At 39.9% G+C, this 16,333-nt stretch overlaps 1 protein-coding gene across 3 annotated transcripts; it reads right to left on the minus strand.

Annotated features, from left to right (window-relative positions):
• Positions 1–641: 641 nt before the first annotated feature.
• On the minus strand, positions 642–16,306 carry RNF25 (ring finger protein 25). Of its 3 annotated transcripts, none has more exons than XM_042453730.1 (10): positions 16,221–16,306; positions 12,097–12,171; positions 10,772–10,874; positions 10,617–10,684; positions 7,860–7,929; positions 7,700–7,771; positions 6,184–6,324; positions 4,175–4,264; positions 2,016–2,150; positions 642–1,640 (listed from the first exon to the last, which is right to left on the minus strand). In XM_042453730.1, exons 1-10 carry the CDS (start codon positions 16,289–16,291, stop codon positions 912–914), a joined length of 1,554 nt encoding a protein of 517 aa, XP_042309664.1. In that variant the 5' UTR covers positions 16,292–16,306; the 3' UTR covers positions 642–911. The 3 variants fall into 3 exon arrangements, with proteins under 3 accessions (XP_042309664.1, XP_042309680.1, XP_042309670.1); XM_042453746.1 differs by having other exon boundaries at positions 12,117–12,171; positions 16,221–16,280; XM_042453736.1 differs by lacking the exon at positions 7,700–7,771.
• Between the last annotated feature and the right edge of the window lie 27 nt (positions 16,307–16,333).

The raw sequence follows: 16,333 nt of genomic DNA on the forward strand, positions 1-16,333 counted from the left end.
GTATCAGTCATATTTGTAATAACAAGCAAAGAGAAAGGACTATTGATTCTGTAGTTGAAAGCTCTGGCATGCTGCCAATTGGAATAAAAAAATTTCATATGAAGACTATCCTGAAATCAGCTAAACTAGATATTCTGAATGCAAATATTCCATTGATCATTAAATTAATTAGCCCTTTGGAAAGGGCATGTTCAGTGTTACAGTTAAGATGAACCAATTATAGTGTTAAAGTGTTAGAGATCTGAAGTGAATCAACTGCCAGTGAACTAAATACAATGAGGCGCTTGTCCAGCCTGTTTCTCATCAGGCAGTCTGGCTGCAACTTTATGGGGCTCAACAAAGGTCCTTTTATTATCCAGCACACCAAGGACCTTGAATTCTAATAATTGCCAGGTCAAAATTGATTCAAACACATCATGTCTTGGACCAGTGTAACACTAAATGGAAAGAAGTTTGGGAATTCCTATCTATAGCACTAGACAGTAAATAGAGACTTGTGCTCTATTATTTTAATAGTTTTTAAATAGTGTTACATTCAAGAATGTATTTTTCACTGCTTCCCCTTTAAGATAATAAATTTAATCTCCTCACCTCTGCAACAATGTTAACTTGTCAGAAGATCCTACAATTTATCCATGGGCACCAATGTTTGGCTATTATTTATTGCCTTTGAAATTGTCAATCACCACCATAATCCATCAGCACCATTATGATTTTTCTGAACAGCACACCACTTACAAAGCTCATGCAACTCAACAAGTTGTAGGCCACTCATGCACCACCAAAGAATTTTACCAAAGCTCTGTTTTTGCCTAAATAATTCAGAGGCAGATGGCTAACAGAAAGCATAACAAAATCATCAGTATTCTCCCCTAGGGAAAAACCTTCCTTCAAATTTCAACTCTTATCTGCTAGGAGCCACCCTCAGCTTGCTGGCCATGCGGTTCTCTCCTTAAGTTTGGTCTGGACTGTCCTTGGCATCTTGACATTTTAGGATAAGTTCCATGTTCTCTGTTCTTGCTCTTTTCCCATCGCCTGCAATTCTGCATCCCACGCTGACCTTGCCAACCGGCTGGCTCCCTGAGTTCACTATGGCTAGCCTCTATGTCATCTTTCTCTCTGTCTTGGGCCTCAGTTTTCTGCACTGATTCCCATTTCCCCACAGCGTTTTTCTTTTCTCTTAAACACAACTCTTCTTTGACTGTTGAGATGTCACTGGTACATAGCTCTTTTTTATCCATCTGGAAGGACACCTGGTCTTTGCTGCAAGATTTTGGAAAGTTTTGGCTGTACTTCCCACAGCTCCACTGCCCTCTCTCTTTCCTCCAGTTAGGTCTTCTACTAAAGGCTCTGGATTCTCCTTCAACACTGGTACGCATTTCTTCTGGCATCTCCACAGTCTTGAAGTGCAATTGCAAGCCAGGGCCTCGCAAAGATGACTTCTCCCCTCGTGTCCTCTCTCTCTTGCTGTGGTGATGGAAGGTAATAGGCGGTCTCGCTATTTTGTCAGATTCATTTCTCACTGGAACAGTGTTTATCATTCCCTGAGGATGTTCTGAGTCTGCTGGTGGCAGCTCCTTCTCCGCATCCATGGCATTCTCTGTAATGGTTCCATGCTCATATTGAGGGTCACCTGAAGACTGAGAAAAAGAGATAACATGATGAAAGGCAGAAAACACATGCACTCAGCATAGTCTGATCCCCAGGCTATGATACCAAGAGGTAAAATCCTGGTGTCACCAAATGAGTATTGAAGTCTAGACTAAATCCTTCAGACTTTGTAAGCTGCAAAATGCTGCTAGGAATAATACTGTACAGATACAGAGTACTTAAAAAAATCGCCAAGGATATAAATAGCAGTCACCTCTTGCAATACAAGACAGGGTACATCAGCTACTCTCCTAGCAAAGAAAATCAACTGCTCTTGTGCTGTGAAAAGATTTCTCAATTTTATCATTTTTCCCTAATACCAATATTCAAATTATCATCTCTGTAGTCCCAATGATCCCACTAACCTTTTGCAGGCTAATGAAGTACCGATTTCGCTCTGCCTCAGGATTAATGATGCCTCCTTTTGCTTGTTGTCTCTGATAGATCAGGTGTAGCTGCTCTCTGTGCAGCAGTGTCTGTGTGTCAGGTTGATATACTTCCTATGGAGAAAAGAAATGTTTTCTAGCAAGAGTTGAGTTTTCTGTCTCTGTGCTACAAATTTGTTACATGCTTATTTAAGCAAGACATGTGAGAGCCACTGGTTCTGCTCCCAGAAGGGCAAACTGTTTTGGAATTGTACAAATAATTATATCTGTAAGCACTGAAAAAAACACGAAATTCAATGCATCAAGGCTAGTTAAATCTACTACATAGTGTACTGAAAACAAGATAGCAAAAGGAAAGGTAGGAGAGGGGGAAAGGTCCCCCCTTTTTGGCCTGTGAATGTTCTGGCACTTGTTTTCTCTTAATCAGATTACAGTCTTTCCTCTGGATTCAGGGGGTTAGCGGCGGAGGACCCTCACAAATATGAAAAATTGGCAAATAATGGGTGGGAACTAGCATGTACTCATGTGCGCATACATTTCCCCTCCAAAGCCTCAAACAGCTCTAGCAAGCTGTTTGATGTGCTGGAAGGGCATGGGAGCGCGTGCTGGCTGCTTTTTCTTTCCCTCCCAAGGCTTGAAAGAAGTCAGGGGACCTCTCTCAAACCTTGGGAGGGAAGGGGACAGGGTGCTTTGGCCGCATCTGCCTTCAGTACCAAGGCTTGGGAGAAGTCGGGGAGCCTCTCTCAAACCTTGGGAGGGAAGGGAAAAGAGTGCACTGGCCCTGTCCCCCTTCCCTCCCAAGACTTGGGAGAAGTCCAGGGACCTCTCTCAGACCTTGGGAGGGAAGGAAGGAGGGCGCTTTGGCCACATCCTTCTTCAGTCCAAGGCTTCAGAGAGCTCAATTATTCACAAGTCCCTAGCTGTGAGCATGCACCTTCCTGGCTTTTCTGTCACTCACAGGGGAAAAGCCTGAGGGGGGGCAGGATGGAGAGAGAGGAGTGCACACGCACACACCTAGGGACTCATGAATTATCGAATCCGTGAATCCGGGGGGATGACTGTACATTTCTTGGCAATGGATTAACATTCAGGTAAATTCTTCAGTACTCAAACCACAATCATCCACAATTCACAAAAGCACAGAGCACCATGTATGCTAAAACTAAGGGGCAAAACAGACTGCCACTCTGGAGCAGAGTCCTGTCATCCTTTTCTTCGCTGGCTTGGGGCTGTGGCAACCACACACTGTGGCCCTGATCTGGCGCTCTGCCAGCGCTAAAAAGAATGGCAAAATGCTGCTCCTTTTAGCGCGAGCAAAAAGGTGTTCTCACTGCTATGGCAGTGGCTTCTCAGTGCTCCTTTGCCACAGCATGTCTAAACGCTGCACCAACAGAGCGCTGTAACGGCTCTGCCATATTGTTTGGGGCGAGGCGTCAAAATGCCACGCTTCCACACTGGCCCTTCAAGACAGTTTGATTAGCCCCTTAGTTACATGTGGCCCTCCATACTTATTACAGTAAGCATCATTCTTCAAGTTTGCTACACTGGCTTGGGCTGATGATAGTTGCAGTCCAGCTGCATATGCAAGCCAGGCACTCCTCAAACTTGATGCATGTTGTAATCTGGAAAATATCAAGAACACTGTTTAAGAGCTTCTAGGTAGCCCTGATTAGTAACAAAGAATATTGGAAATAGAGGAAGCATCCCTTAGAGTAGAGCTGGGTAATTTCACAAAAACCTGGGGGAAATGTCACCCCAAACTCCCACAGGCCACATCCCCCCATCCCCCAGCAAGCTGAAATGGTTTTCCTCTGCAATCCCTCTACAAATGGTAACAGGAAGTCACTTCTAATTGCCATTTTGAGAGGAACTGCAAACTATGGGGTTCTGTAGTGCTTGAGGGGGGACAGTGGAGGTATTGTAGCACATTTTCTCATGGGCAAGCTTGAGGGGGGTTTGTGCATGGCTTTTTTGATGAAATTGCACAGAAATCACACATTTTAAAAAATGGGAGGATTGGAAGACTAGCACATGGCTTCGTGGACTACAAAAGTCAGATTCAGGGGACACATGTTTCCCACCCATGCTTTAGCAGGAGGTGAGATGCTCTGAGAAGTTTATTTTGCATGCTCTCTCACCATTGGTTGTTGAGGTGGTGGCGCTGTTTGCAGTGTTTCAAGGTCATACACCAGAGGCCCCCGGCACACAGGACATGGCACATCATCTTCCTGTACAGAAAAAAGTTAATAAAAATTTTAGATATGGATTAAGACATTACTGACTACACAGTCTACAATTTCTCTGATTTAGTAAGCAGCAATTTTCCTTTTTAAAAAAGTCCTCTTCCTCTACCAGTTAAGGTCACTGTTATTAGCAAAAGAATTGTGACACATCACTCAAGTGTTACTGGCATAGCCTGGATCCTGAGCAAAACGCAATGCTTTTTATGAACTACATTAATTGCCTGGCAGAGATTTTAGCCATTAAAGCTTTCTTCTTTTCAGATGCTATTAGATCTGAACTTAGGGCGGAAAAACTAAATGCATAGGTATAGGATGGGGGACTGAATGAAACTACATGTGAAAGGGATCTGGGAGTCCAAGTAGACCACAAGTTGAACATGAGTCAACAGTGCGACACAGCAGCTAAAAAGGCCAATGCAATTTTAGGATGCATCAATAAAAGTATACTGTCTAGATCAAGGGAAGTAATAGTGCCACTATATTCTGTTCTGGTCAGGCCCCACCTGGAATATTGTGTCCAGTTCTTGGCACCACAATTTAAAAAGGATGTGGAGAAACTGGAGCATGTCCAAAGGAGAGCGACTAAAATGGTGAAGGGTCTGGAAGCCATGCCCTACGAGGAACGACTTAAGGAGCTGGGGATGTTTAGCCTGGAGAAGAGAAGGTTAAGAGGTGATATGATAGCCCTGTTTAAATATTTGAAGGTATGTCATATTGAGGAGGGAGCACGTTTGTTTTCTGCTGCTCCAGAGACTAGGACCCAGAACAATGGATGCAAGCTACAGCAAAAGAGATTCCACCTCAACATTAGGAAGAACTTCCTAACAGTAAGGGCTGTTCGACAGTGGAACAAACTCCCTCGGAGTGTAGTGGAGTCTCCTTCCTTAGAGGTCTTCAAACAGAGGCTGGATGGCCATCTGTCAGGGATGCTTTGATTTGGATTTCCTGCATGGCAGGAGGTTGGACTGGATGGCCCTTGCGGTCTCTTCCAACTCTATTATTCTATGATCTTCCTGACACAGCAAGAGCTTATATCAAAACCAGTAAAAAACAAAACAAACTAACAAAAAATGAGTTGGAAGATCAGAGCTGGGAATACTGTCAAAAACTATTCTATTGGTTGGGAGATTATTTTGTTTCCTGAGAAACTAACATGTATATAGAAAAACACTGCTACATAAGAAGTAAAGTAATCAGTATATCTTCTTCTCCCTTTCCCACCACACAGATAGGATTCTGGTCCACTCCCTTTCCCACCACACAGATTGGATTGTGATCCACCCATAATATTTTCTATGTGGTTACTGGCATGCATGATCTTCAGTACACAGCTCCTTTATACTGGAGCTGCAAAATCCACCTCTATCTGTAGAACCCTAAAGTGTAGTAACTGGAGCAAGAGTTTATTGTTTATCTCCCAAGATAAACATCAGATTTTTGAATTTATTCACTGGCTATAGCTTTGTTCTTATTAAACAAAAGAACCCACAAATGAGTACAGTGGGCCTTGGTATCTGCTGGGGTTTGGTTCCAGGACCTCCCGTGGAGACCAAAATCAGTGGATGTTCAAGTCCCATTAAACACAATGGCCTAGTAAATATGTCTTGCTTCTATAAAATGGCAAAATCAAGGTTTTCTTTTTGGTATTTATATTTTCTTTGGAATATTTACAAGCTGTGGATGGTTGAATTTGTGGATAAAGAATCCCTGAATACGGAGGGCTGACTGTACAAATATATGACACTGAACAATGGGAAGCTGATTTCTATCTAGCCTGGAAAATGTTCTCCATGTATTATGATGCCATAATCTCAAAGATTACTCCAAACTCAGAAATCATTCCTGAGCAAAACAGCCAGAGAACTGGTAAAAACAATTGCAGTAAATAAAGAAAGTGCTATTACCTCTTTTGGCAGAGGAGCCAATGTTTGTAATCTTTCTTTCCTCTGTGCACATTTCTCCTCTTCCATATGCTGTGTATAACTGGCAAGGCAATATGAGTGGAAGTAATGGTAACATGGCGTCTTAGTGAAGGCTTCATTTTCCTGTATAGTGGAAGGGGCAGAATATTATGAATATACAGTATTACCTCAAATACTGTGTGGTTTGAAATATATGTCACAAAGTGTGTTACTTCTAGAGTCTCAGTTCTCCCTCTGCAGTATGAGGATAATGCTTTGGATGTAAAACACATGTATTGTTCTGAATATGAACAGGGGTGTCTCATTTCTGTTGTAGCAAATTGCTCCTTTCTTTGAAAAGATCAATCTAACTGGTTGCTCCAGAATGACATACAGTGATATACCAAGATGGGGGAAGATGAATGTTTTAAGGTGTTCAGATAATTCTGAGTTCATAACCCTTGCAAGTTAGATAAAACCTCTAACTGCTGTAAGAAGACTGATTGGCATACCTCTGCATTCTTTACAACTGTTCTTTTCTTTGGGCTTTGGCCATCAATGCCTTGACAATCTTATAAATTCTTCAGCAGCTCCAACGGCCAGAATATTACACACTTTCCAGTCAGAAAAGATTACATTTACAATGTTTCTGACAAATAAAAAGAGTGAGCATCCTTGACAAGAATTGTAATATTTTATTATGGTGAAATGAATAGTTATCTTGGAAAGAACTTTTATACACTGGGAAAATAAAGATGTAAAATATAATCACTTATAATTTTAGCTAGGGTTAAGGCTTAAAATTATTACCAAGCTGATGGAGAGCAACATTTCATGGAACTATGAAATCTCCCTACCCTGCACCCCAAAAAGCTGTGAAGACCTGGGAGGGACCTTAGTTATTGCTGCTTACTGGTGGGGAGAGTAAGAGAGGAGGAGGTCATTTAGATGATGAAAATGCAGCTGGTCCTATGGCGGCGGGGGGGGGGGGGGGATAAAGGTGTAATCCAGATAGAGAGCACCCTTCTTTTCCTTCCTCTCAAAGCCCTGAGCATCCATGTCTTCATTATTTAAATGACTTCCCCACCCACTGCTAAGAAGTGACCCCTCTTGGAATTTGACAGGTGCTGGGGGAGGTTTTGGATTGGATGCAATTAGTGAATAATTCCCTGCACCCCATCTAAAGAAACAAATTTCACACTTATATGTGTGCTATGTCACTAACAGGATGCTGCTCACAGGATGCTTCAAGACAATATAACATCTATTCATTTGTCACATGTCATCAAATCCAACCAGGTTTTGTATCTCACCTCCATGCAGAGTTTACCTGGCTTTTTATAGTTCTTCCAGCTATAAAATCCTATGTGATGCTCTCTCATGGATCACCATAGATGTGCAAAAGGCTCTGTTACAGATTTCCTTCTTGAGTAAACCCCATCATCACCTTATATCACTGTTGTCAATTTCACTAGTTCTCAAATGGTTAGAACAAGAAAGCAATCCAGTATCTACTTACTTGAAAGCCATACAGGCAAATCACACATTGGCCATGTGGGATGTTGTTGTCAGTGAGGATTTCCTTTCCCTTCTATGAAGAGATGGAAAGCCAATATATCATTTCACATATGGACAGGCATTCAAAATAAATTGGTCTCTCTGTTTTTCTGTTTTCTTACCTCTATAAGTTCATATAACATAGGTGTACCAAGTCGGGCCTTAGTAAGACTTCGCAGTGTCTGTGAAATCCTAGAATGATGACAAAAAAAGGGGTATGAATAGAACTATTTTGATAAATGTTTAGAGGGTTTAGAGGGCAACACTTAAAGAATTGGCTAAACCAGCCAATTATAACAAGATGAACATCAATAAAATTTCAGAATTTCAGCTGATTAGTCCACTACTTCAAGTTGTGTTCCACCTTCTATTTCTGAACATGATGAAAAAAAGTGGTATGATGACAACTGGTAAGTAATGTGCCCCTTGCTCAGACTAGTGCTGCTGTGTGAATGATCCTGTGATGGTTGTGTGGCAGTGGAATATGACCCATGAAAAGGTGTAGTTATTTCCTAATTTGGACCATGGCAACAGCAATTTAGAATTATTCACTTTTTCAGGGAACACTTTAGAAGGACAGGAAATCTCAAGATATTTGTCCAATGTCCATATTGATACCCAAGGATTAAAAAACTAGACCTTGTTTTCAATTAAGACAATACATTTTGATATTATCTCCCTCTTCTCTTGGTTGATTAAACACTTCTCTCTTTCAGAAAAGGGATTTTATTTTCCATAACGTTACAAACCTACAGCGCTTTATAAATAAATCTTAATAATAATAATAATAATAAGGAGACTTTCTGCTGTGCTTTCTGCAACCGGACTTGTTTATCTCAGGTTGGCCTTTTTAGTCATCAACGCGCTTGTAGAAAGCGCGGGATGAGTCCTTCCTGAATCTTTGTTTGCGAAGAAAAGTCAGAGAGAATAATAATAGCTAGGCATTTTTGACTGTCAACTCTGCAGCCTGGGGATAAACCAATAAAGTACAGAATATAACCTATAGAGTATAGCATATAAAATATAACAGAGGTTCAGAAATCTAGATGCATTAGAGTGGGTATATGTATCAGTGAGAAATTGGCAACAGCTTAAGTCTTGGAAAATGCCTGCTCAAATATCAATGAAATATGACTGAGAATAACCTTACACTGTGGATGTGAGCAGATGTGACCGGTAGTAACCTTTAGCAGGTGTAGTGTGCTCAACTGTAACTAGGATAAGAGGACCTCCAGTAGATTTGACTAAGGATAACCTCATAGCTGGTGCTATGATGGTTGATGTCATCCAGACAGACAGCAGCTAAAGACTTCTAGTGGACCACAACCAGGATTATAGTTAAAGATCTTTGTTTTGACTGGATATCACAAACATGGGAACTGTCAGCATCTTCATTTTAATTTGATTGGATAACTGACAACCTGGGCAAGGATAAGGAGAGAATAAAAAGAGCCAAGACAGAGCTACAGATCAGACTGTTATTTGGGCATGTCTCCACTGATGAAGACTGTGGTCCTTGATAGTTGGGCTGTTACTGAGAGACTGAGAGATGGTACTGGTGAGACATTTATCTAGGTTATGCTGAAATAGATGTATGTTCCATTATAGATGCCTGTTAAGATGCATATAGAAGATACTGTTAAGATTTAACAGTGCTCAAGGAGATTAACACTTGAATGCCTGTGTTATCAGAAGTGACTGTTTAGAGAAGGGTAGTGCCTCAACAGATTAGACCAGTGGTTCTCAACCTTCCTAATGTCATGACCCTTTAATACAGTTCCTCATTTTGTGGTGATGCCCAATCATAGGGGAACAGTGTCTTGGTTCCTAAAACCATTGGAAATATGTGTTTTCTGATGGTCTTAGGTGACCTCTGTGAAAGGGTCGTTCGACCCCCAAAGGGGTCACGAACCACAGTTTGAGAACCACTGGATTAGACTGTATTCTTTGATTGTTATGGATATGATACAAGGGCACAATTCTGTACATGTGAAAGCCTTTATGAAATATCTTTATAATGCCTTAACAGACACTACAGATCATATGAAAGAATGTGATGACGATGGATATATGGCTGAATTATATTGTTTAAGATGGTAATATTCATGTATGTGTTAACCATTACAACAGTTGCAAAGAGATAAAGGTTCACTCCTCATGAAAGTGAAATATCCTAATGGCCATCTTATATAATGTAAGGAAGGCATGATGCCTTACAAGTAACTTAATAAGATGAAGGTAAACACCCATAAATTGACATGTTTGTGTTCCTCCCTCTGAGGAATGTACATGTTTGTGTATTTATGAATACATATAATAAATAGCCTATATTACCCCAGAGCCTGCTCATTTCCCATAAATACCCTGAGATTCCAATATTTAAGAATACGTAAGCCAAGTATTGATGGTAATTTGGCCTGTTTGGTATAACTACCATCATGAAGTAGGCACTCTGGTAACTAAAAGGTGATGATGTAACCCTAAACAGAATCCAGATTAGCTGACAAGTCACAATAACACTCAATCCCTCAATTTTAAGAGACAGGGTTGGGGTTTGTTTTTACATTGTAGCACAGCAATAAACCAAAAGGTTTATGTTGTATATATGACTACAATATACAGTCCTATAAGGTATCTTCCTTCTCTTCCTCTCAATATCAGTACGACAGTAACAGCTTGAGCCCTCTCTGCCATAATACAGTTGCAAATGTAAAAAAAGCGTTAACTAATGGATAATTCTCATAATATAATGTGGGCAAAACAAGATTATGTGATTAGAATTACTCCTTCCAAAGAAAGTCTGTAATAGAGGAAAATAATGTTATGTTAGTCTCTGCACTAAATAGTAACACTGAATGTTCTCCACATACTCCACTTACTTCCCAATCTGCTCATCTGACAGCCCGCGGGGATTTCGAATAGTTATTTTTGGCACTTCATTTGGATACTAAAAATAAATAAATAAATAAGTTAAAACAAATAGTATAATCATACATTATGGCAAAATGGCAATAAAGGGAATATTTGGTTTTACCTGAACCGGCACAGACAGGACAAGAACAAAGCAGACATACTGAGAATCCTGATCATCTGCAGTTGCTGGATGTAAGGTGATGGAGATTTCCCAGGGGTCAGACCTACGGTTGGAGTAAAATTCAAGTGAAGGTCAGTTATCAGAAGAGCACTAACAAATGGAAGATCAAACACAACAATGACACAGGTATATGCTATTCCTTCCTTTCTCAGACTGAAGAAAAAGTAAATAGAGACTTTGCAAAGACGTATGTTCTTACCATGATTCTATCTATCTATCTATCTATCTATCTATCTATCTATCTATCTATCTCCCACCCTTTCCCCAAAACCGGGACTCAGGGCAGCTCACAACATTAAAAAACAGTACAGTTAAAAGCATACAAAATAGTACATTAAAATTGAATTAAATTATTACAATCTTAAAACATGTTACATATTAAAATAATAAAATGCTAAAAATATTTTAAAACAATACAACACCATCTCACACTTTAAAAACTTTCTGTTTTAAAAGCTTATCTAAACAGATAGGTCTTAACCTACTGGTGGAAGGATAACAAGGAAGGGGCCATTTGGGTCTCCCTGAGAAGGGAGTTCCACTGTCTAAGGGCAGACGCACAAAAGGCCCTCTCTCATGTCGCCACCAACTGTCGAGTAATGGTGGTTGGGATGGAGAGAAGAGCCTCTCCCGAGGATCGCAGAGGCTGGGCCAGTTCATATACAGAGATATGGTCTGCCAAACAGCCTGGACCTGAGCCATGTAGGGCTTTATATTACAGGTGAAGAATCCTTTAAGCCAAATCTAGCCTATGGAGACTTCTACAGTTTCACCTCACTCAGCTTCACAAAATAGTGGGTTTTTTAAAGAAAATGTTCTTGGACGTACAGCAGGTATTGCTGATGTATGTGGGTGTATAACAGTGGCCTGTTACAGACTGCCAAAATAAAGCTGCTTAGGGTCTCTTTGGAGGTATGCTATTTAAATGATGCATGGGTCCTAAGAGTCCGGAGGTCACGCCAAAGCCACACTCCATTCCTAAGCACTGGAGTGCAGCTTTGGTGCAGCTTCCGGATTCTTAGGATGCATGCATCATTTAAATAGCATACCTTCAAAGAGACCCAAAGCAGCTTTATTTTGGCAGTCTGTAACAGGCCAGTGTGAGGTGGTCTTGCCCACTTTTGCTTTGGGCCCACCCACTTTTCGCATGCAGCCACAGGTTAGCCCTGAGTAAATGTAGCCCAGCAGCCATCTGTCTGAAAAAGGCTTTCCACCTGTATTTCATATCTAAGGACAAGCAACATATCTGACAATAATGCAAATACCTGTCATTTCCTTTAGATACCTGTAGCTCATCCAAGTAGATAGACTCTAAGACTTCCACCTCTGAAGGCAAAACCCTGAAGACAAAGAAATGTTACAAACAGGCTCATCTTCTCAGATCTTCCTATCTAGATAACAAAGCATTACTGGAGCAAGCAGGTTCTACATAATTATTCCAATGGGAATTGGTCTTAGAGAGAAAAAGACACCATGCAATCTTACTCCCTGCTCCCAAACAAACAAACATGAACTGGAACAATTTATTGGCTACGTTACTACTTCTAATGATAATGTCTAATTAACAAATTGTAAGCCGCTCTGATAGCCTTTTGGCTGAAGAGTGAGGTATAAATAAATTATTATTATTATTATTATTATTATTATTATTAATAAAATCCACAGCTTTTAACCACTCCCCCAATCATATGAAATCCCATATCACTGCGTAGCTTTAAAACATATACTTTTCTCTTGATTCTACAGCTTTTGAAACATAGCTTTGTACAATCATGCAGCAAACAGGCATAATCACAACTGTTGATATTGGTAAAGAGAGGCACGCATGGAACTGGTTTATAAAATATGTAAGAAATGGCTATATAGTGGGCCCTGGTACCTGGTCAGCTTTGGTTCCAGGACATCCCCATGGATACCAAAATCCATCGGTGCTCAAGTCCCATTACAGACTATGGGGAAGTAAAATGATTTTAAAAAAGGGCAAAATCAAGATTTGCTTTTTGGAACACACACACACACACACATACTATTTTCAAACCGTGGATAATTGGATCCATGGATAGAGGGATGACTGTATCTATGTCTTAGCTACTAGAGCAGCTGAATGTAAGGAGACCTCAGGGTCAGCATATATGATTTTAGAAAGAGAAGTCTTCAAATAAGGGAAACCATTTTTGTTATCCACAGAAACAAATCAACCGAAAACAAAAACAGTTTTGGCAAGACTCTGGCAGCATTTCAGAAGAAGAAGGAAAAACGGTGGCCCCAATGCTGCAGACTTGTTACTAGGGATGGAGAGGGGTTAATATTCCTACTCCTCTGGTCACTGGATTCGGTAATTTATTTTTCTGTTCCAGTCCTCAGTACCTAGAATGCCAAAAAATGTCATTTTTCTCTCCCTCTTTCCTTTTTAAAACAACTTTACCTGATGAAGAAGCCAGAGGAGCTTCGAAAGCTTGCATCATGTTATAATGTGCATTTTGGTCAGCCCCATAAAGGTACCACTGTTTTGTGGATTTTGGATGTTATTGTACATTAAAAGGTGACCAGATGTCACATCCACAAAGGAGGACAAGACATCACAAAAATGAAGGACCTTCCAGAAAAAGAGGGCATGATCTAATAAAAGCTCAAAACACTCAGCAGAAATATAAATCCATGCTTCTTAGCTACGCTAAAAGTGAAGAACACTTGGGAATTCCTCCTAGACAGAAGGCTGAAATATAGGGCACATCCTGGAAAAGGAGGACACATCTGGTCACCCTGTACTTTGCTATATATAGCCAACACGGCTTCCCTGGCTATGTTTCCTTTTCCTTGGTTGGTCGTAACAAACAAGGTAAAGTTCTACAAAACACTTTGTATGTTATAGTTAGTCCTCCCTATCCATGGATTTAAACATCCATGGCTTGAAAATATTTTTTAAATTATATAAAAATTCCAAAAAAGCAAACCTTGATTTTGCCATGGTTACATAAGGGACACCATTTTACTATGCCATTGTATTTAATGGGACTTGAACACCCAAGAATTCTGGTATCCACAGGGAGTCCTGCAACCAAATCCCAGCAGACACCAAGGGCCCACTGTAAAGCCATGTCTTATAGATTTTATAAACCAGTTCCATGCATGTCTCTCTTTACCAATACCAACAACTGTGATTATGCCTGTTGCAGCATGATTGTACAAAGCTTTGGTTCAAGAGCCATAGGATAAAGAGAAAATTACATACTTTTTAAAGCTATCACAGCAATGTGGGATTTGCTTTTTTTATTGAAATAAACGTAAACATAGATACAAAAAATGGTACATTATTGGTATATTATTGAATGTATATAATAAATTGACTTCCTCTTCAATATAAGTCTTATACAGTTTCTTTATAGTTATCAATATCCTTAATACTCTACCTTAACCCCTTATTTTCCTTCATTTACAAATTAAATTTATTCTACCCTCTTGAAAAACAAATATATCTATCTTGTCCTTTCCTTTATTATCTTATTTTCTCCATTCTCTACGTCTTCTGCTTTCTAATTTCTTAATAATTCAGTAGGTTGTTCTTGATTCCAAATAAGTCATGCCACCATTGAAGAATGGAAACCATTCTTCTTCTAGTCTATTTTTTGGTTTATTGTTAATCAAGCATGTTAATCTCTCTACTTCTCTTAGCTCTTGTCCTTTTATTGCCCATTTTTCTATGGGCGGGACTTCTTTATTTTTCCAATCTTTAGCTATCATTATTCTGGCTGGTGTTATAAGATAAAAGATTACCCTCCAATGTTTCCTTTCATCCTTTTCTTTCATGATTGATGTTATATTTAACAGGTATAATTCAGGAACCATTTCAAATTGGATTTTAAATACCAGTATATTCTGAATTTGCCTATGTATCTATCTCACATGACCACCACAATATGATGCCTAGAGCCTGCCTCACTGTCACAGCGACAACCATTTTGATCTTGTAATTTATAGACTCTTTTTAGTTTTGTCAGTGTTAAATGCCACCTGTTGGATATGTTCATGTAATTTCCCTTAAGATCTTGTGAAGCTGTAAAGTTATTTGTTCTTTGCCATGCTTTCTGCCAATCTTCATATAGTATTACATGGCCGATATCTCTTGCCCATTTTATCATACTTTCCTTAATCGTTTCTTTTTCCCTAGTTCTAGTCAATAATATTTTGATATTTTTTTCTTACCAGGTTTCCACCATAATTCATCTAGTTTATTTGCATTTTTTCCTATCCCATCTTTCCTGATGTCTTCTATGTATTTCCTCTTAATTTGTGTATATGTAAACCAATGTACTGTTTTACCTTCCTGTATTAATTCCTCTGTTTTATTTGAATATTACTGTTTTTGTCTAGCTTTGTTAACTCTTTGTAAGTTAACCACTTTGAATTATCCTTCCACCTGTCCTAAAAAAAGCCTCTTGCGTTGAGTGCCAGAGGGGTATTTTATTGTAGATTTATTTTTATTTTTAACCATATCTTCAAAAGACCTTTCCTGATAGTATCTTTGTAGAAATCCTTATCGGTTGACTGCTTATTATACCAGAGGCATGCATGCCAGCCATGTCTCATGGGGGATTTCATATGCTTGGGGAACTGGTCAAAGGCTACACATACCAAGGGCTCATTCTACAAGCCTTACATAAGTAAACAAAAGAAGACAAAGAAAAAGACCTGAGCGAGCTTTTATATATATATATATATATAGAGAGAGAGAGAGAGAGAGAGAGAGAGAGAGAGAGGCTTTGTTGGGTCTTCTTCTTCTCGCTCTCTCTTCATATATATATATATATACACACACATACATATACACACACACACACACACAGAAGAAGACCTGAGCATATATTGCATGTACAGCGCTGTGTAAATTTACAGCGCTTCATAAATAAAGGTTAATAATAATAATAATAATAATAATAATAATAATAATAATATATCTATGTACATTTCTATCTATACAGAACAAGAAGACCTGTATATAACCTGTTTATAACCTAATATATTAGCTTGCTCAGGTCTTCTTCTTCTCTCTCTCTCTCTCTCCTTCTATATATGGGTCTGTGTGTGTAAGACCTGAGCAAGGTAATATATATAAACAGAAGAAGACTTGAGCAGACCTGTGTGTGTGTGTATATATATATATATAAGCTTTTTCTTCTATATACACAGGTGTTCTCTCTCTCTCTCTCTATATATATATATATATATATATCTCAGAAGAAGAAGCCCTGAGCAAGCTTCCTCTTCTTCTTTTGTTTACTTATGTAAGGCTTGTACAGAGAGAGAGAGAGAGAGAGAAGGAAAGGGAGAGAGCTCCGCTAGTGCCCGGCTGCTGCCCGGTGTCCCGGGGGGCGCCCAGCCGCCCTCTCACCGGTCTTCCTCCCCTGGCTCCGCCGCCGCCGTGGCCGCTGCTGCCTCCTCTCCTCCTCCGGCCGCCGCCATCTTGTCTCTCCAGAAAGGAAGGAGGCCGAGCGAAGTCCACTT

The sequence above is a fragment of the Sceloporus undulatus genome, chromosome 1, assembly GCF_019175285.1.
Source record: "Sceloporus undulatus isolate JIND9_A2432 ecotype Alabama chromosome 1, SceUnd_v1.1, whole genome shotgun sequence".
Lineage (NCBI taxonomy): Eukaryota > Metazoa > Chordata > Lepidosauria > Squamata > Phrynosomatidae > Sceloporus > Sceloporus undulatus.

Bases quoted from the DNA above. Each gene is read 5' to 3' on its own strand.
- RNF25 (XM_042453730.1), bottom strand. From the start codon at position 16,291: ATGGCGGCGGCCGGAGGAGGAGAGGAGGCAGCAGCGGCCACGGCGGCG. The intron at 6,325-7,699 runs GTAAGTAGATAC...TCCACTATACAG, and splicing joins TTTGCCTGTATGGCTTTCAA to GAAAATGAAGCCTTCACTAA. The intron at 2,151-4,174 runs GTGAGAGAGCAT...TTTTCTCCATAG, and splicing joins CACCACCTCAACAACCAATG to GAAGTATATCAACCTGACAC.